Source organism: Somniosus microcephalus, chromosome 13, assembly GCF_052327205.1.
Source record: "Somniosus microcephalus isolate GS21.2 chromosome 13, FLI_Smic_1.0, whole genome shotgun sequence".
Lineage (NCBI taxonomy): Eukaryota > Metazoa > Chordata > Chondrichthyes > Squaliformes > Somniosidae > Somniosus > Somniosus microcephalus.
The window spans coordinates 70,592,971-70,614,850 of record NC_140999.1 but is presented as its reverse complement, the minus strand read 5'-3'; the positions used below and the strand labels follow the sequence as shown (position 1 = coordinate 70,614,850).

The 21,880-nt window shown below is 46.9% G+C and overlaps 1 protein-coding gene across 3 annotated transcripts in view; it reads left to right on the top strand.

Annotated features, from left to right (window-relative positions):
* LOC147108403 (lysine-specific demethylase RAD23B-like) overlaps positions 1-21,880 on the top strand; it is a 56,829-nt gene that overhangs the window by 2,690 nt on the left and 32,259 nt on the right. For all 3 annotated transcript variants that reach the window (XM_086005008.1, XM_086005007.1, XM_086005009.1), the window contains exon 2: positions 20,025-20,106. In XM_086005008.1, coding sequence (XP_085861134.1) covers positions 20,025-20,106 — 82 coding nt within the window. The remainder of the gene's footprint in view (positions 1-20,024; positions 20,107-21,880) is intronic.

Sequence of the window (21,880 nt, the reverse complement as noted above, 5' to 3'; positions counted from 1 at the left end):
GTGCCATTCGTAACTCCTCAGAAAATGACAGGTAACATTCGTGCCACACAAGTGCCAGGCAATGACTATCTCCAAAAAGCAAGCGTCTAACCACCGCCCCTTGACATTTAACAGCATTACCATCGCTGAATCCCCCACAGTCAATATCCTGGGGGGTCACCATTGACCAGAACCTTAACTGGGCCAGCCACATAAATACTGTGGCAACAAGAGCAGGTCAGAGGCTGGGTATTCTGCAGCGAGTATCTCACCTTCTGACTCCCCAAAGCCTTTCCACCATTTACAAGGCACAAATCAGGAATGTGATGGAATACTCTCCAATTGCCTGGACGAGTGCAACTCCAACAATACTCTGAGAAGCTTGATGCCATCCAAGACAAAGCAGCCTGTTTGATTGGCACCCCATCTACCACCTTAAACATTCACTCCCTCCACCACCGGTGTACCATCTACAAGATGCACTGCAGCAACTCGCCAAGGCTACTTTGGCAGCACCTCCCAAACCCGCAACCTCTACAACCTAGAAGGATAAGGACAGCAGGCGCATGGGAACATCACCACCTCCAAAGTTCTCCTCCAAGTCCCACACCATCCTGACTTGGAAGTATATCGCCGATCCTTCATTGTTGCTGGGTCAAAATCCTGGAACTCCCTCACTAATAGCACTGTGGGAGTACCTTCACCACACGGACTACAGCGGTTCTCAAGGGATATGTAATAAATGCTGGCCTTGCCAGCAATGTCCACATCCCATGAACAAATTAAAAAAAATCCCAAGGCGTTTCACATGAGCGTTATCAAACAAAATTTGACACTGAGCTACATTAGGAGTTATTAGGACAGATGACCAAAAGCTTGTCAAAGAGGTAGGCTTTAAGGAGTGTCTTAAAGGAGGAGAGAGAAAGGCGGAGAGGACCTTTGTCTTTGATACTGTAACAAGCTCTAACTACGGTAATACTGAAATTACTGAGTGTTGTGGGAATGAACTGTTGCATTATGCAAGCATGGCTATGCCTAGTCTGTAAATGGATGGAGGGTAGTGGCTACTGATATTCTCTTATGTTTAATGGTTAAGTACAGTTGCAAGTTGTTTGAAAAATGCTGCTGGCTTTTCCAGTGGCTTAGTTGATAAACAGACCATGGACCATATTGAGCCATTCGGAGCAGACAGTCCTCTGTGGTTTAATTTTCTGTTGTTATCTCTGTTGTTTAATCCCTGGCCTGTGCTTTAACTTACCTGAGCCAGGGCAGCATTTAGGGTCCAACTATTAATTTTAGCCACTTGGGGCTGGGGAGGGGAAAACTTGAGTCGGGGTTCCTCTTGATCGCTATCCAGTGACTCCTGCGAACAGGGTTGCGCTTAGCTTTAATGTAGGCTTGACTCACTATGCGGGCGCATGACCATTTTATTAAGGTACTGATGCCCATGGATTCATATCTCAGCAATTGTTGGTGCCTGGCACCTGTGAAACTGAGCCCCAGGAAGCACTTTCAGGAAAAAATGGGACATGTTTTAATTTCTAATGCTGCTTCACTGTATTTGTGTATTGCTCTTTGTCCATTGACCCTGTGCATCTTCTGTCGAGATAACATTTAAATGGTGATTGCACACGCGATGAAAGCACTTGCATAAAATAAAATTCTCCATCTCTGACCAGTTGCTAGCTTGTACACTACAGAGTGGGATAGTCTAGGCCGGAGGTTTCTCCAGAAAAAAGCATTATCCAGGCACTTTGCGGTTACTTTTTATATTTCTTTTGAAGTTGCCAATCATCTATGGTCTAATGACTGAAAGCCCTGCAGTTTTGAATTCTTTCTATTTTATGCCTGGCAGTCATCCTGAACCTCTAGACTCTTGAGTTAGCAGGGGTAGAGGGGTGTGTATTTTTATTTAAACAGTTCCCCTTGTATATCACACTTACCCCTGACCAAGAGGATGCACAGTTAACCTGTTCCCAGGTCTGTTAACAATGTCACCTTTGTGTTAATCCAGGTTAGTATATGTAAGTGAAGCCTGGATGACTTAATCCTGTCCTCTTGGAAAGTGTCTGGCTGCTAAAGTGTGCACACAGGCATAGTAACTAGTTTTTTTTAAATTACACTATAACTTATGGGTAGCTAGCATGTTTGCATAGTGGAGTCTGGAACATATCTGTTTCCTTTCTTCACTGTCCAGAGCAGGTGAAGTGGTAGCTACATCTTCATTCAGACTTAAAGCTGGCTTCAACTGCTTGTGCTTGTGCAGTCAGGTTGTCAGCATGTATATATCTTTCAGGTTATCCCAGAGGAGGAGATCTAATCTCAGTGGTGTGATCTCGTGAATGTGGAGGCCAGATGTGCTCACTGCTTTCAGAAAGGGAGCATCCTAGGGGGATTTATCTTGCTTGAGTAAGATGCAGTGCACCTTTTTTTTAAAGAAGATTGGTGTAGACAACTCTCTTTCTGAAAAGGACGAAAATGTTCACCTTCAGCTTTGGTCATTTACTGGAGTAAGTCGATTTGAAATTGAAACAGATTTTCAGGTTGGTTGTACAGATGTAGTAGCAATAGCATGGATGCTTGGGGATGAGTTACAGGTAGTAATTAATCTGAGGGGTTCAAATGATATATCGAAAGAGCTTGCATTTATATGGCGCCTGTCATGACTTCAGGGCGTCCCAAATCGCCTACAGCCAATGAAGTACTTTTGAAGTTGTAATGTAGGAAACGCAGCAGTAATTTGCGCACAGCAAGATCCCATAAACTGCAACGAGATCATGACCAGATAATTTAGTGATATTAGTTGAGGGATAAATATAGAATAATGGATACCCAGGAGTGAGTTACAGGCTGGAATCTAATCAAGGGATTCCGATTTTATATATATCGAATAATGGACACCCGGGAGTGAGTTGCAAGCTGGAATCTAATCAAGGGATTCCGATTTTATATATATCGAATAATGGACACCCGGGAGTGAGTTGCAAGCTGGAATCTAATCAAGGGATTCCGATTTTATATATATCGAATAATGGACACCCGGGAGTGAGTTGCAAGCACAAATCTGAGGGGGTTCCAATGTTGTAAACTACATTCTCTGGTTTTCAAGTGCCAGCTGAACCTTCAGCTCAGGTTACAACCTTGTTAAAAATGCCAAGGAGTAATTACGTGCTATTTCTGTGCTCAAAGAGGCTACTGAAATTGCTGTCACTGTGCTTTGTTATTGATGAATTCTCACAAGAAGATTGACGATTCCTACATTGCAGATTTATCAGTAAATTGCAATATTGATGTGGAAAATTGTAAATATCGCCTCTGTTGCAAATTTCTGCTCTGCATAGTTTCACAGGGTTCACAAGTTTGTCAGCTCATTAGTACAGCTAAGGGATTTTTCATTTTAATAGACATTGTTCCAGTCACCAGTAAAAGTGTTTCCCAAAAGTTCCATAATCAGTTGGAATGCTGCAGGCCATTTTGTCATGTTCATACCATCAACTGCGTTTTGATTCATAACCATTTTTGGTAGTGACATTGAGCTATTGGAATTATTAAATTCAAGAACTTTAATGGTACCGTGTGTTGGTTTGATGCCATAGAATGGTTAGTGCAACCAGTTCTTGATCTCAGCTGTGGAGATGCACCAGTTGTATGAAAGCTACGTCTACTTTTCGAAAGACATTGGGGAGATTCAGCAGCAGGTCGCTCAGTATATCTGCTAAAAGTGAAGCGAGAGGAATATACCTCTGAGGAGCAAGTCCCACTCTGGGTTTAAACTTCCTTTTGTTCGCATAGCAGAGGGGAAAGTTGGCAGCTGGATGGGAAAATATAGGATGGCGGTAGTAGGCACATGCACACTGTTTTGTTCCCTCCTTTTCCATGGAGCTGCCTTGTATTGCAAGCAAGATAATTGCTTAGGCTCGTGTGGAGCATGGACCTGTCAGGCCAAATGGCCTGTTTCTGTGCTGTAATTCCGTGACTGAAATTGCCCAAAAACACAGAAAAAGGAGGAAAAATTGAAGGGGGAAAGGGTAAGATGTTTAATTTTTACATTTTCTGTGGAACAACCTTGCAGCAAAATGTCAATTGACCAGCAGAACGTGCCCTGGATTTGTGTATTTTTGGCACATAATGCAGTGATGTTTTAGTTTTCTTGTGACTTGTTCCTGCTGAGGAGGAATAGGGGTTTTTACTTGGAAAATAATAGGAGTGTCACAGAGCAGCGCATCATTTGTTGAAAAAAGCAGGTATGCTGTTAATTAGAATCATTTGGTTTCATACTGCTGTAACATTCCATTCAGCCCTTTGGAAAAGCTATTCCCTGCCCTTTCCTTATACCCTTTTACATTTTACTTTTTGAAATAATTATCCACTTCCCTTTTTAAAAGCTTTATGGAATCTGATTCTGTTACTGTTTCTGGTAGGTTCTAACTACCTTCTGCTTAAAAAATTCACCTAACCTTTCTTTGTTACTAATTTGAATTATTTAAGGAGGATATATTACACATTTGTCGTTCTACAGAGATCCTTTCAATTTCAGAAAATTTTGAGTAGAGTTGCTCCACATACCTCTGCCCATTCTGCTCCCAAGATCATCCAGAGTATTAAAAAGGCTCTGAGCCCTTTTATCTGTTACTGTCATAAGGAGCAGAGTTGGCCTACAAGTGGATGGGTGTGTACAGTTGCAGCATGCTCATGTTAATATGGGACTCTGGTAGAAGAGGCACTTCATGTTAACCCTAACCCTAAATGCATGTTAGTTATTAGGTGGGGTAAGACTAAGTGAGAATACAAGAAGGTCTAAGATAAGTTTACAGTGCATGTGTGTAAACGCACAAAGCGTGGTAAATCAGGTTGGTGAGCTGTAGGCGCAAATAGCCACATGGGAATATGATGTCGTGGTGATAACTGAAACATGGCTAAAAAAAGGGCAGGATTGGGTACTAAATATTCCTGGATATAAGGTGTTCAGGAAAGATAGGGAAGGAAAGATAGGAGGTGGTGTGGCAGTAATGGTTGAGGGGAATGTTACAGTGCTGGAGAGAGAGCATGTCCTGGAGGGGTCAAGGATGTAATCTATTTGGTTAGAGTTAAGAAATCATAGAGATGCCATTACACTACTAGGCCGCCAACTAGTGGGAAAGATAAAGGAGCAAATTTGCAGGGAAATTAGAGAGGTGCAAGAACTATAGAATAGTGATAATGGGGGACTTCAATTATCATAATATGATCGAATTCTTCATTAAGATGGAGAGTGAAATAGTTGACTCAGAGACTAGGGTCCTCAATTTAAATAAAGGAGACTACGATGGTATGAGGTGCGAGTTGGGTAGGATTGATTGGGGAATGTCACTCAAAGGGTTGACGGGCAATGGCAAACATTCAAAGATCGCATGGATGAACTACAGAATTTGTTCATCCCAATTTGGCATAAAAATAAAACAAAAAAGGTGACTCAACCGTGGCTAACAAGGGAAATTAGAGATAGCATAAGATCCAAGGAGAGGACATATAAATTGGCCAGAAAAAACAGTAAACCTGAGGATTGGGAGCAGTTTAGGATCCAACAAAGGAGGACAAAGGGATTAATTAAGAAGGGGGAAATAGAGTATGAGAGTAAGCTTGCAGGGAACATAAAAACTGACTGTAAAAGCTTCTATAGATATGTGAAGAGAAGAAGATTGGTGAAGTCAAGCATAGGTCCCTTGCAGTCAGAATCAGGGGAATTTATAATGGGGAACAAAGAAATGGCAGACCAATTAAATACATACTTTGGTTCTGTCTTCACAAAGGAGGACACAAATAACCTCCCAAAGATGTCAGGGAACATAGGGTCTAATGAAAGGGAGGAACTGATAGAAATCAGTATTTGTAAGGAAATGGTGTTAGGGAAATTGATGGGATTGAGGGCCGATAAATCCTCAGGGCCTGATAATCTACATCCTAGGGTACTTAAGGAAGTGGCCCTAGAAATAGTAGATGCATTGCTGGTCATCTTCCAAAATTCGATAGACTCTGGGTAGCTAATGTTACCCCACTGTTCAAAAAGGGTGGTCGAGAGAAAACGGGGAATTACAGACTGGTAAGCCTGACATCGGTAGTGGGGAAAATGCTAGAGTCCATTATAAAGGATGTAAAAGCAGAGCACTTGGAAAAAAGTGACCGGATCGGACAAAGTCAACCTGGCTTTACAAAAGGTAAATCGTGCTTGACTAATCTACTAGACTTTTTTGAGGATGTAACTGGTAAAATAGATAAGGGAGAACCAGCGGAGGTGGTGTATTTGGATTTTCAAAAGGCTTTCGATAAGGTCCCACATAGATTAGCGTGTAAAATTAAGGCACATGGGATTGGGGGCAAGGTATTGACTTGGATAGAGAACTGGTTGGCAGACAGAAAGCAAAGAGTTGGAATAAACGGCTATTTTTCCAAGTGGCAGGCAGTGACTAGTGGGGTACCGCAGGGATTGGTCCTTGGACCCCAGCTATTTACAATATATATTAATGATCTGGACGAGGGAACTGGATGTAATATCTCTAAGTTTGCAGACGACGCAAAGCTGGGTGGGCGTGTGTGCTGTGAGGAGGATGCCGAGAAACTCCAGTATGATTTGGACAGGTTGGGTGATTGGGCAGAAGCATGGCAGATGCAATATAACGTGGATAAATGCGAGGTTATCCACTTTGGTGTCAAAAACAGGAAAGCAGATTATTATCTAAATGGCAATAGATTGGGAGAAGGGGAAGTGCAACGAGACCTGGGCGTCCTTGTGCACCAGTCGCTGAAAGTAAGCATGCAGGTGCAGCAGGCGGTTAAGAAGGCAAATGGTATGTTGGCCTTTGTAGCGAGAGGTTTTGAGTACAGGAACAAGGATGTCTTGCTGCAGTTGTACAGGGCCTTGGTGAGGCCACACCTTGAGTATTGTGTGCAGTTTTGGTCGCCTTATCTGAGGAAGGATGTTCTTGCCATGGAAGGAGTTCAGCGAAGATTCACCAGGCTGATACCTGGGATGGCAGGAATGACGTATGAGGAGAGATTGGGTCGATTGGGCTTGTACTCGCTGGAGTTTAGAAGAATGAGAGGGGATCTCATCGAAACTTATAAAATTCTAACAGGACTAGACAGACTAGATGCTGGAAGGATGTTCCCGATGGTCGGGGAGTCCAGAGCCAGGGGTCACAGTCTAAGGATAAGGGGTAAGCCATTTAGGACAGGGATGAGGAGGAATTTCTTCACCCAGAGAGTGGTGAACCTGTGGAATTCTCTGCCAAAGAAGACAGTGGAGGCCAATTCATTAAATATATTCAAGAAGGAGTTGGATATATTTCTTAAGGCTAAAGGGATCAAGGGATATGGAGAGAAGGCAGGGACAGGGCACTGAATTTGGATGATCAGCCATGATCTCATTGAATGGCGGAGCAGGCTCGAGGGGCCGAATGGCCTGCTCCTGCTCCTATCTTCAATGTTTCTATCCTAATATAGACTGGGATAGTAATGGTGTAAAGGGCAGAGAGGGAGAAGAATTTCTGAAGTATGTTCAGGAGAACTTTCTTGATCAGTACGTTTAGATTGGCTATGGAAAAGGACAGGGAGCAACCTAGAGTAAAAATACTTAATTGGAGGAAGGCAAATTTCAGTGGGTTGAGAATGGATCTGGCCCAGGTAAATTGGAATCAAAGATTGGCAGGCAAAACTGTAATCAAACAATGATTAAAGAGGAGATGGTTTGGGTACAGTCGAGGTACATTCCCACAAGGGGGCAAGGTAGGGCAACTAAAGCCAGAGCTCCCTGGATGATAAAAGAGATAGAGAGTAAGATGAAGCAGAAAAAGAGTGCATATGACAGATGTCCAGTTGAGATTACAAGTGAGAATCAGGCTGAATATAGAAAGTTCAGAGGGGATGTGAAAAAGGAAATAAGAGGGGCAAAGAGAGAGTATGAGACTAGATTGGCAGCTAACATAAAAGGGAATTCAACTCTAGGCACATAAATAGTAAACGGATAGTAAGAGGAGGGGTGGGGCCGGTTAGGGACCAAAAAGGAGACCTATGCATGGAGGCAGAGGGCATGGCTGAGGTACTAAATGAGCGCTTTGCATCTGTCTTCACCAAGGAAGAAGATGCTGCCAAAGTCATAGCGAAAGAGGAGGTAGTGGAGATACCGGGTGAGATAAAAATTGATAGAGGAGGTACTGGAAAGGCTGTCTGTACTTAAAGTTGATACGTCACCAGGAGCAGATGGGATGCATCCTAGGATGCTGAGGGAAGTTGAGGAAATCGTGAAGGTACTGGCCATAATCTTCCAATCCTCCTTAGATATGGGGGTGGTGCCAGAAGACTGGAGAATTGCAAATGTTACACCCTTGTTCAGAAAAGGGTGTAAAGATAAACCTAGCAACTACAGGCCAGTGAGTTTAACCTCAGTAGTGGGGAAGGTTTTAAAAACTCTAATCTGGGACAAAATTAACAGTCACTTGGATAGGGGTGGATTAATTGAAGAAAGCCAGCACGGATTTGTTAAAGGCAAATCGTGTTTAACTAACTTGATCAAGGGTTTTTTGATGAGATAACAGAGGGTTGACGTGGTGTATCTGGACTTCCAAAAGGCGTTTGATAAAGTGCCACATAATAGGCTTACCAGCAAAGTTGAAGCCCATGGAATAAAAGAGACAGTGACAGCATGGATACGAAATTGGCTAAGTGACAGGAATCAGAGAGTGGTGGTGAACGTTTTTTCGGACTGGAGGAAGGTGGTGTTCCCCAGGGGTCAGTACTAGGACCACTGCTTTTCTTGAGATATGTGTGTGTGTATATCTCTGGTGTACAGGGCACAATTTCAAAATTTGCAGATGAGACAAAACTTGGAAGTATAGCGAACAGTGAGGAGGATAGTGATCGACTTCAAGAAGACATAGACATGCTGGTGGAATGGGCGGACACATGAAATTTAATGCAGAAAAGTGTGAAGTGATACATTTTGGTCGGAAGAACGAGGAGAGGCAATATAAACTAAAGGGTACAATCCTAAAGGGGGTGCTTGAACAGAGGGACCTGTATATGTGCACAAATCCTTGAAGGTGGCAGGGCAGGTTGAGAAAGGGGTTAAAAAAGCATACGGGGTCCTGGGCTTCATAGAGGCATAGAGTACAAAAGCAAGGAAGTTATGATGAACCTTTATAAAACACTGATTCGGCCACAACTGGCATATTGTGTCCAATTCTGGGCACCGCACTTTAGGAAGGATGTGAAGGCCTTAGAGAGGGTATAGAAAAGATTTACGAGAATGATTCCAGGGATGAGGGACTTCAGTTAATGTGGATCGACTGGAGAAACTGGGGTTGTTCTCCTTAGAGCAGAGAAGGTTGAGAGGCGATATCATGAGAGGTCCAGACAGTAGATAGAGAGAAACTGTTCCCATTGGCGGAAGGGTCGAGAACCAGAGGACACATATTAAAGGTGATTGGCAAAAGAACCAAAGGCGACATGAGGAAAAACTTTGTTACGCAGCGAGTGGTTATGATCTGGAATGCACTGCCTGAAAGGGTGGTGGAGGCAGACGCAATCATGGCTTTCAAAAGGGAATTGGATAAGTACCTGAAGGAAATTTTTTTGCAGGGCTACGGGGAAAGAACGGGGAGTGGGACTAGCTGAAGTGCTCTTGCAGAGAGGCAGCCCAGGCTCGACGGACCGAATGGCCTCCTTCTGTGCTGTAACTATTCTATGATTCTATGTTGCTAGATTTAGATGAAGAAAGACGGGAGGAGGCTTGTGAGGAGCATAAACGCCAGCATGGACTGGTTGGGCTGAATGGCCTGTTTCTGTACTGTATATCCTGGGTATGTAATCCTATGTTAGCTGATTTTAGTTGGGGCAGCAGCTGTGGGGTAAATTTGGCGTAACCCTTAGGTTACGAGAGGAGCAAATTGGATCGAGTTTCTGCTCGTGATAGCTGTCCAGTGAGTAACCCCTGCTAAACGTGCACGTGTGGACATCAGGTCAAGCCAGTCTGATTCCTCTGCATTCGATTGGTCTGCTGACACTGGATAGGTGCTCAATTTGTGGCTCCAGTGAAATTAGTTCAGCGACGAGTCAATATCTTCAGGGGAGCTGAGAAAGGAATAATTTGGAGGTTTGCAAGCTTACAAGCTCTCGCTGGATGTAAGGAACCTGTTGATTATTGGAATTTAAATTAAAGTGTTGTGGAGTCTGGGTGTGTTCTATTTTTTTGATGCGGAAATATCCACTCAACATAGTTGCAGTAAATTTACAATCTGATGTTTTTCCAGGGAGCAGGCACTGCTGTGGGAATGATTCCAAAAGCACCTATGTTGGCTGAGCTTTGATTAAGTCCATTTCCTTTGGTCCAGTTTTTGCCCTGCCCCACAGCACAGAGAATGCCCTTGTCAATAGTCAGCATATATGTCCTCTGACTGCTGATGCACTATCTCTTTGTCCTTATCAACACCTCTAGAATTCAGCTTAGACAATCTCACCATTCTTCTTTACCACTCTGTTGAGACAGTTCCACTTTTAATGCAGCCTGCACATCTGTAGCAACTACTTGTCCTCGAGCAGCAGTATTGGTTACCTCAGAACCAAGCTCTACCTCCGTATCTCTCGGCCCATGACTACCTCGTGCTGTTAGACTGCCTGATGTTGTCTTGGATAAGCCAGAATTTCCTTTAGCTCCTGCCAAAAACTTTGCACTTTTGCCATTGACTGCATTCTCATCCTTGCTGTTCATTCAAGGCTAAGGCTAAACTCCCCACTCTGTTTGGCCTATCCACTACCAAGACTGCTTGCTTCTAGTATTGTGCACTGCCGCTGCCTTTATCGCCACTTCTCAAAGGTTGGCCTTCCATGTTCCACCTCCATAAACTCCCAACTCTCCAAAGCTCTGCCACTCATACCTTACCCACAGTAAGCCCTGCATAACCCCCCCAACCCCCCGCACTGGTCTTCATTGGCTTGCTGTCTCCCAACACCCCTACATCAACACATATCCCACCCGATCCCTGTAACCCCACGTATTTAATCCCCCTAACACTAAGGGTCAATTTATCATAGCCAATCAACCTAACCCGCACATCTTTGGACTGTGGGAGGAAACCGGAGCACCCGGAGGAAACCCACGCAAACACGGGGAGAATGTGCAAACTCCACACCCGAGGCCGGATTCGAACCCGGGTCCCTGGCGCTGTGAGGCAACCGTGCTAACCACTATGCCACCGTGTTGTCATCCTATTGGGTGAAAGTACAGTGCTGTAACCCACTGTGCTACCCAGAATAAAAATCTCTGATAAAGAAAATCTCCTGGTCACAGACTAGCAACTTTCTCTTTTCGGACTTCATCTAAAGCCCTGTGGTGTGATCAGTGAATTTTTTTAGCCACAAATGTAGATTAAATGTTTTCGCTTGGGATAGACACACTTATTGTCCATTTCATATGAAAACTATATGGTGATGTGGAACAAGTCCTGAGTGAGTATACTGTTGGTTAAAGATTATATTGTGGCGGAGCCACCAAAGGACTCAGAGCGGTTGTACATAATTCCTTTAACAGCAATGTAGTTACTGTCTGTGCCTGTACCTTTAATTACACTGTTTGACTGTACAATGCCAGTTACCTTTACAGCACGGTTTCAACGTGATGACGTCATGCCGTTAGTCATGTGATGCCCTAATGGCGGGAAGAACGTCATGATGTCAGTCTTCTGACCAGAGGATCAGTCCTCGTGGAGCCCTCAAGGAGAGTAGACCTGTAATTGATGTGTTCTAGCGGTTTCCAGTTTAAACTTGTTTCGTTTCATTAAAGTTCATTGTTTTAATTGCCTGAGTCGAACTCAGTCTTTTTGATAGGAACCTCCGTTCCTACAATATGAACATTTATCTTCTGTATGTGGGCACTCGATTTCTTGGAGGCAGAGCACACCTGATGCAGTGCAATGCGTCAACACCGCCAATTGTACAGCAATATGAGGTGGTTCAAAATAGGTTGCGTTTTGGGCGGTCTCACGAAACACCGATTGTATGGCCCAGTTTGTGCTTGAATCTGGAAGAAACACTGAAAGGTCATCACTGGGTGAGATACATTTTTCACTCGCCAAATGCAAACTTTTAACGAGAAGAAAAACAGCAATAAGAAGTTAAATAAACTAATATGGACAAAGATGTGGTCAACAGATCAGTGGTGCTGTGGCAGGTCACAAAGGATCGGCAGCAACAAAGAAGTAGGGAAACAGTATGATGGGTTAGGTCCAGTGAAGAAAGAATAAATTATTGGTTCATGTGATATTTGTACAGTAGCCTAGTGTTTATGGTACAGGACTAGCAACCCTGAGTTGTGAGTTCAAATCCCACCATGTCATGTGAAATTGAATTCAATAAATCTGGTCATTTGTAAACTTGCCCTAAAAACCCACCTGGGAAGGGAGCCTGTTCTTGTCTACACGTGACTCCAGTTCCACACTCTGCTTGACGGTTAATGCCCTCAGGCAGTGTCGCCCACATCCCGGAAATACATTTTGAAACAAAAATATATTTAATTATAAGCCAGTTTATGCTGCACCAGCCATTGCCGTAATGGCCTGATCTCTGTCTCCCTAAATTGGATTGAATGTAGGTCTGCTTGCTGTACATTCTCTGTTTGTTAGAGAGATAAATCATTAATGAAGAAAGAAAGGATTGGCGATGGCAGGATAGATGTTGCGGGTAGCTTGACTAGTTGCTTTGTTTGTAAAAAGCAAAATACTGCAGGTGCTGGAAATCTGGAACTGAAACATAAAAAGCTGGAAACACACAGCAGCTCAGTTTGCATCTCTGGCGATAACGGGCATTCGATACTTTGGGTGGGTAACATTTATCAGCTGTGACCTCAGTTCTGATGAAGGGTATGCACCTGAAATGCAGGTCGGTCGGTTCCGTCCACAGCTGTTGAGTGACCTGCTGTAAATTGCTTTGTTCTCTGCTCTTCACAATCAGGAAGTCGTGCCAGGTTTTAGGCCTGTCTATAAAATGCTGTTAAATATGTTGCTAGCAAGGCATATTTTCTGTTGCTCTTGGTCTGTTGTGAACCGGATTGAGGGACATGGACTTAAAAGCACCTGCTTTAGCATCTGGCAACTTGCTGTAATTAGATTCATGGTGCACGGCTTAAAGGTTTTGAAATATTGGGGGAAAAAATTCTTGTAAACAATCTAACGGTTCCAAAGTTCGATGCCTAGTTTGTGTTGAGCAGCATTCAGAAGAAACTTTAAATAAAAATGCTGCTGTATCAAAGGTTTTTGGATGAGAGTATGCTGAGCTGGAGACTGTACGGTTGTGGTATACATGTATTGGGGAGGGTGAAAGAGGGGTAAATCTGTTCCTACATAAAGACATGTGAGCTACTCTAGCTTTTTCTGCCATTTATTCCTGTTCTGATTGTAATACCACCCCAGGTGGCCTAAATGTTTTACAGTTGTTTATGGTAGGTCAGTTTAGTCTACAGTGGTGGGTAGAACTGGCTGATCTTGATTGTTACCATGGGTCGAATTTCCCAATTGATCCCGAGGCTCTGAAGCTGAATCCAAGAATTTGGCTCTGTTCTGCCCACATGCACTATAGAGGCCTCAATGTCTAACCAACAAGTGCTCTGCGCTCTTTCGTGTAGCATGGCCTGAGAAAGTGGGTACAGTCCCACCACTTAAAACGTCCACATTTAAAGCGGACAGTCGCTTATATCAACCAAAAAGCGATAACCATTAACCATGCGCAATAACGTCGGTGTCAAATCCTATGTATTGGGCTGGAGTGCCAATCATGCGGGCAGGGCAATGTATTACGCAGTACACTGCTGTCTGATGAAAGCCTCCGATTGTCTCTGGGAGAGCGGGAGGAGAGGTTAATCTGTAAATGGTTTGAGATGGTATTTGCACCATTAGTGTATTCATTCAGATGACCTTTCTGAAAAGTATTAAATGATAAAGCACCTGAATTTTGATGGAAAATGTTAATTTTTGTAGTGAATTTTATGATTGTTAGATCTATTGTTGGTCTTGGCATAGTGGAGCAGTCATAGCTTCAGGCCCTGTAGTGGCTTTGAAAGATATGATTGGGTTGGCATTGGTTTGCATCGTACCGGTTGGGTGTGCTGGGCCTAATTTTCCGCTGGTTCACACCAAGGCATGTGTATGGGTACTGGAATTGTATTGTTGAAAAGGCATTTCTGTATAACACAATAGCCACAGTGTCTTCTCTCTCTTATCCAGTGAACACCAGTAATGAGAGATTAACTTTCATACAAAGGACCACAAATATGATATAAAAAGAATGTATGAGCTACTGACTTGTGGCATGGGGTAGTTGGCAAAAGGCCCAGAGCAGTATGTACAGTGACTGGACCCCCTCCCTGGCTTTAACACATGGTGGGCATTTAGTGTTGGTTTTATAAATCAAAACCATGTTTCTAATGGACTGCTAAAATTAACTAATCCATTGCTAGACTGTACAGTTAGCTTGTGATGCGCTATTAATTACTCATAAAAGACGGAGAGTTAGGAGAGTAACTAAAAGGCTTTTATTAACAAAGAACAGAGCATGCCTCTCGTGGTTGACTGGTTTCCAAGAAGGCAGGGGGCTGCAGAGCAGTCACCTTTATACCTGGGCATATGGGTGGAGCCAGGGGCGGAGCCAGCTGAGACATGCATAGATACAACCGTGTGCAACAACAACGGTGAACAACAATAACAGTGGTTTACCACATTCACCCCTTGTTTAAAATTGAGTCCGGCGGGGTGAAGTGTACTAAAGGTTTGTGTAAGTGAGTCTATCAGGTGGCCTTGTATGCTGTCCTGATCGTCGTGGTGGCGGCGGTGATGGTGCAGCATCCAACGTTGAATCTGGCGTCTCATTGAGTGGTTGGGTGGTCAATGACGGGTCCTGGGGCTGCGGCATGCCGTCTACAGGGGTTGGGTTGTGGGTAGTGGTGGATGGCAATGGTAGTGTTTCAGGGGCACCCGAAGGTGCGAGGTCTCGTATGGAGACTGTGTCCTCCCGCCCGTCCGGGTACGCCACGTAAGCATATTGGGGGTTGGCGTGGAGGAGGCTCACCCTCTCGACCAGGGGGTCCGTTTTATGGGACCTCACGTGCTTCTGCAGTAGGATGGGTCCTGGAGACGTCAGCCATGTCGGTAGCGAGGTCCCCGATGTGGACTTCCTGGGGAAAGTGAACATTTTTTCATGGGGGGTGGCATTGGTGGCCGTACAAAGCAGTGACTGAATGGAGTGGAGCGCCGCAGGGAGGACCTCCTGCCAGCGAGAGGTCGGAAGGCCCTTAGATTTTAAGTTTAAGAGGACGGCCTTCCAAACCGTCGCGTTCTCTCTTTCCACCTGGCCGTTCCCCCGGGGGTTGTAGCTGGTGGTTCTGCTTGTAGCAATACCTCTCGTGAGCAGGTACTGACGGAGTTCGTCGCTCATAAAGGATGAGCCCCGGTCGCTATGGATATAGCTAGGGAAGCCGAACAAGGCGAAGAGGTCATTCAGACATTTAATGACCGTGGTACTGGTCATGTCTGGGCAAGGGATGGCAAACGGGAGTACTCATCAATTATGTTGAGGAAGTACACGTTGCGGTCAGAGGAGGGGAGGGGCCCTTTAAAATCGACGCTCAGGCGCTCGAAGGGGCGAGTGGCCTTGATCAGGCTTGCTCTGTCTGGCCTATAAAAATGCGGTTTGCACTCGGCACAGATTTGGCAGTTCCTGGTCATGGTCCTGACCTCCCCGATGGCGTAGGGCAGGTTACGGGATTTGATGAAATGGAAGAACCTGGTGACCCCCGGGTGGCAGAGGTCATTGTGGAGGGTCTGCAGTCTATCAACCTGCGCGTTGGCGCATGTATCACGTGATAGGGCATCTGGGGGCTCATTGAGTTTCCCGGGCCGGTACAAGATATCGCAATTGTAGGTGGAGAGTTCAATTCTCCACCTCAAGATCTTGTCGTTCTTGATTTTGCCCCTCTGCTTATTGTTAAACATGAAAGCTACTGAACGCTGGCCAGTGAGCAGGGTAAATCGTTTTCCGGCCAGGTAATGCCTCCAATGTCGCACCGCTTCCACAATGGCCTGGGCCTCCTTTTCGACAGAGGAGTGTCGAATCTCGGGGCCCTGGAGTGTCCTCGAGAAAAAGGCCATGGGTCTCCCCGCCTGGTTAAGGGTTGCAGCTAGGGTGAAGTCGGATGCGCCGCTGGGCCGTACGGAGGAATTTCTCTAGGTTAACGTCATGGTCCTGCTGGTCGTGGCCGCAGATGGTGACGTTGTCTAGATAGGGGAAGGTGGCCTGCAGCGCGTTCTGGTCAACCATTCAGTCCATCTCCCTTTGGAAGACCGAAACCCCATTGGTGACGCCGAAGGGGACTCGGAGGAAGTGGTAGAGACGACCGTCAGCTTCAAAAGCTGTGTACTGGCGGTCCTCAGCCCTGATGGGGAGCTGGTGGTATGCCGACTTCAGATCAATCGTCGAGAACACCCGGTATTGTGCTATCTGATTGACCATGTCAGATATGCGGGGGAGTGGGTATGCATCTAACTGGGTGTAGCGATTGATCGTCTGGCTGTAGTCAATAACTAGGCGCTGTTTTTCGCCAGTCTTCACTACCACCACTTGTGCTCGCCATGGGCTAGTGCTACCCTCAATAATCCCTTCCTTCAGGAGTCTTGCTACTTCGGATTTAATGAAGCTCCTATCCCCGGCACTGTACCGCCTGCTTTTGGTAGCGATGGGCTTACAGTCGCGGGTGAGGTTAGCGAACGGGGGGTGGGGGGGAGACTTTAAGCGTGGAGAGGCTGCAAATGGTGCGTGGCGGGCGATTTAAAAGCTGCTGGCTGCAGACTGTGAGTGGGGGGAGGGGTCCGCCATACGCTAATGTGACACTTTTAAGGTGGCACTGAAAATCCAACCCCAGTAGAACGGCAGCACAGAGATGGGGCAGGACAAGAAGTTTAAAATTTTTGTATTCTGTGCCCCTTACTGAAAGGGTCACTACACAGTAGCCACCGACGTCTGCTGAATGGGATTTGGAAGCCATAGAGATCCGATGGCGCGTTGGCAGGACCGGGAGAGAGTAACTGCGCACCGTGTCGGGGTGGATAAAGCTCTCCGTGCTCCCGCTGTCGAAAAGGCAGGTAGTGGCGCGGCCGTTTACCGTAATGTCCATCATGGACCTGGACAGTTGGTGAGGGAGAGATTGGTCCAGCGTCACGGAGGCCAGCGTATGGTCGAGCGAGTCGCTGTGGTCGTCAGACGAGGCGGTGGTTGAGTCCGGGTCACCCGCGATTGGAGTTGGAGGCGTCCAAGATGGCGGACAAAATGGCTGCGCCCATGATCCCGATCCCCACGCGGCTGGAGGTGTCCAAGGTGGCGGACAAGATGGCTGCCCCCACGGTTCACACGCGGCGCTGCTGGCGTTAGTGGTTTTACCTTTGCAGGCGCTGACGTAGTGTCCTTTCTTCCCGCAGCCAGAGCAGGTAGTGTTTTTCGCCGGGCAGCGTGCTCTGGGGTGTTTTGCCTGGCCACAAAAGTAACATTTCGGGCCCTTGGACATCGCTGCAGCAGTTGGTGCTGGGGGTGGCGGTCCCATGACCCAAGGTTGCGGCGTCCACGGTGCGGAGCGGTTAGGGGAGAATGCATCCATATTCCGGTAGGCCGCGTCTAGTGAGAGCGCGAGGGACACTGCCTTCTTCAGGTCGATTTCACCCTTCTCCAGCAGCCTCTGCCGGGAGTAGTCGGACTTGAGGCCCGCAACGAAAGCATCTCGGATAAGTCCCTCCGTGTGTGTCGCGGCCGATACCTCTTTACAATCGCAGGCTTGGCCGAGTATCTGTAGTGCCCGTAGGAATGCCTCCACCGATTCCCCGGACTGCTGTTTGCGGGATCTCAGGAGGTGTTTGGCATAAACCGTATTTACCGGGCGTGTGTATTGTCCTTTTAGCAGATCGATAGCCGCTGCGTAGGTAGTCGCGTCCTGGATGAGCGTGTAGACTTGGTGGCCCACCTTGGAGGCCAGGATTTTTAGTTTGTTTCCATCTAGTGTCACGGCTGAGGCTTCCAGGTAAGCTTCGAAGCAACGCAGCCATTGTGCGAACTTGGTAGACGAACCCGCCTCTTGAGGGTCTAGGTCCAGGCATGTTGGTCTGAGGGCATGCAGCAGCGCCTGCTGCTCAGCGTTTGGTGCCGTCATTTGCTGCAGCGCCTGCTGCTCAGCATTTGGTGCCGACATTTTGGTTTTTTTGTTAATAAAATTGATGCGCTATTAATTACTCATAAAAGACGGAGAGTTAGGAGAGTAACTAAAAGGCTTTTATTAACAAAGAACAGAGCATGCCTCTCGTGGTTGACTGGTTTCCAAGAAGGCAGGGGGCTGCAGAGCAGTCACCTTTATACCTGGGCATGTGGGTGGAGCCAGGGGCGGAGCCAGCTGAGGCATGCATAGATACAACCGTGTGCAACAACAACGGTGCAACAACAACAACAACGGTGAACAACAATAACAGTGGTTTACCACAGCTTGGAAGCTAGGAACAGCAAAGAAACAACGCAAAACTAAAATACTGTACTGCGGATGCTGGAAATCTGAAATATAAACAGGAAATGCTGGAAATACTCAGTAGATCAGGCAGCATCTGTAGAGAGAGAAACAGTTAATGTTTCAGGTCGATGACCTTTTGTCAAAACTGGAAAAAGTTAGAGATGTAACCAGTTTTAAGCAAGTGCAGGGGAGGAAAGAACAAAAGGGAAGGTCTGTGATAGGGTGGAAGGCAGGAGAGATTAAATGACAAAAAGGATAATGGTGATGGGACAAATAAAGAGACAAAATATGGGTCTAGTGGAGGTGTAAATGGGACTGGCAGAATCATTACCAACAGCTGCTGTCTGGAAAAATGGAGGCAGAGGTTACGGTCTGAAATTGTTGAAGTCCGTGTTGAGTCCGGAAGGCTGTCAAGTGCCTAATCGCAAGATGAGGTGCTGTTCCTCGAGCTTACATTGAGCTTCATTGGAACAGTGTACGAGGCCGAGGTCAGGGTGGGAGTGGGGTGGATAATTAAATGTCAGGCGACTGGAAGCTCAGGGTCACCCTTACGGACTGAACGGAGATGTTCCGCAAAGCGGTCACCCAATCTGCGTTTGGTCTCCCTAATGTAGAGGAGACCGCATAGTGAGCCGCGAATACAGTATACTAAATGGAAAGAAGTACAAGTAAATCGCTGTTTCACCTGGAAGGAGTGTTTGGGGCCCTGGACCGTGGGAAGGGAGGAGGTAAAAGGGCAGGTGTTGCATCTCCTGCGCTTTCACAGGAGGGGAGGAGGCGGCGTTGGTTGTGATTGAAGAATGGACCAGGGTGTCGCGGAATGAATGGCCCCTTCAGAATGCTGAAGGGGCAGGGAGGAGAAAATGTGTTTGGTGGTGGCATCATGCTGGATATGGCAGAGGACGTTCCGTTGAAAGTAGATGCTGGTGGGGTGGAAGATGAGGATGAGGGAAACCCTATGGTGGTTCTGGGAGGGGAAGGGGTGAGAGCAGAAGTGTGGGAAATGGGATGGACACGGTTGAGAATAAAGGAAGCACTGGTATAGAAGGTAGCATCGTCAGAATAGATGAGATGGAGAAACTGGGAGAATGGAATAGAGTCCTTACAGGAAGCGGATTGGGAGGAAGTAGTCAAGGTAGCTGTGGGAGTCGGTGGGCTTATAGTAGATATTGGTCGATAGCCTATCCCCAAAAATGGAGACAGAGAAGGGAAGAGTCGGAGGTGGACCATGTGAAGGCGAGGGAAGGGTGGAAACAGGAAGCAAAGTTGCTTACATTTTCCAGTTGAAGGCGAGAGCAGGAAACGGCACCAATACAGTCATCAATGTACCGGAAAAAGAGGTGAGGGAGGGGACCGGAGTCGGACTGGAACAAAAAATGTTCCACATATCCCACGAAAAGGCAGGCATAGCTAGGACCCATACAGGTTCCCATAGCAACACCAAATTTGCATGCTGACCTCTTCCTTTCTGTTTTTTATCCTTCAGGTAAAGGCGCTGAAGGAAAAGATTGAAGCAGAGAAAGGAAGTGATGCTTTTCCAGCTGCTGGGCAAAAGCTAATATATGCAGGTAAGGTGCAACTTTTCTATTTTGCCAACTGATATACCTATCAATTCATTCCATGAAAAGCGACGAGTTAAGATAGTAACTATAGGTTTTTATTGGCTAAATAACAGAGCCCACCCTCGTGGGTGATCGGTTCCAGCAAGGAAGAATACTAGCCAAGCAATCACCTTTATACCTGGGCAAGCAGGCGGAGCCATGGGCGGAGTCAGCTGAGGTATGCCTAGGTATAACAGCGTGCGAGGCAAGAGGTAACCTTGTGTAGGTGATAACAACAGTGTAACAATAACAGTGGTTTACCACATTCACCCCTTGTTTAAAATTGAGTCTGGCAGGGTGAAGTGTACTACTAGTTCGTGTATGTCAGTCTATCAGGAGGCCTCGTAAGCCTTTCTGACCGGCGCGGCGGCGGTGGTGCAGTATCCGATGTTAATGCTGGTGTCTGCGTGGTCGACGAAGGCCCCTGGGGTTCCGGCATGCCGCCTACAGGAGCTGGATTTGGGGGAGTGGTGGGGGATAACGGTGGTGTCTCAGGGGTGCCTGAGGGTGCGAGATCTCGCAAGGAGACTGTGTCCTCCCGCCCGTCTGGGTATTCCACATAGGCATACTGGGGGTTGGCATGCAGGAGGTTCACCCTCTTGACCAGGGGGTCCGTTTTATGGGTCCTCACGTGCTTCCGCAGCAGGACGGGCCCCGGAGAAGTCAGCCATGTTGGTAGCGAGGTTCCCGTAGTCGACTTCCTGGGGAAAACGAACATTTGCTCATGAGGGGTGGCGTTAATGGCAATACAAAGCAGTGACTGGATGGAATGGAGCGCTGCCGGGAGGACTTCCTGCCAGCGAGAGGTTGGGAGGCCCTTAGACTTTAGGGCTAAGAGGACGGCCTTCCAAACTGTCGCGTTCTCTCTTTCCACCTGGCCGTTCCCCCGGGGGTTGTAGCTGGTGGTCCTGCTCGCAGCAATACCTCTCGCGAGCAGGAACTGGCGAAGTTCCTCGCTCATGAAGGATGAGCCCCGGTCGCTATGTATATAGTTCGGGAACCCGAACAAGGCGAAGAGGTCGTTCAGGCATTTGATGACCGTGGTACTGGTCATGTCTGGGCAGGGGATGGCAAAGAGGAAACGGGAGTACTCGTCAATAATGTTGAGGAAGTACACATTACGGTCAGAGGACGGGAGGGGCCCCTTAAAATCGATGCTCAAGCGCTCGAAGGGGCGGGTGGCCTTGATCAAGCTTGCTCTGTCCGGCCTATAGAAATGCGGTTTGCATTCGGCACAGACTTGGCAGTTCCTGGTCATGGTCCTGACCTCCTCGATGGAGTAGGGCAGGTTGCGGGCCTTAATGAAGTGGTAAAGTCTAGTGACCCCGGGGTGGCAGAGGTCGTTGCGGAGGGTCCGCAGTCTATCAACTTGCGTGTTGGCGCATGTACCTCGTGATAGAGCATCTGGGGGCTCGTTGAGTTTACTAGGCCGGTACAAGATATCGTACTCGTAGGTGGAGAGCTCAATTCTCCACCTCAAGATCTTGTCGTTCTTGATTTTGCCCCTCAGCTTGTTATTAAACATAAAAGCAACCGAACGCTGGTCGGTGAGGAGGGTAAATCGTTTGCCTGCCAGGTAATGCCTCCAGCGTCGTACCGCTTCCACAATCGCCTGGGCCTCCTTCTCGACAGAAGAGTGTCGGATCTCAGGGCCCTGGAGGGTCCTTGAGAAGAAGGCCACAGGTCTCCCCGCCTGGTTAAGGGTTGCAGCTAGGGCGAAGTCGGATGCATCGCTCTCCAC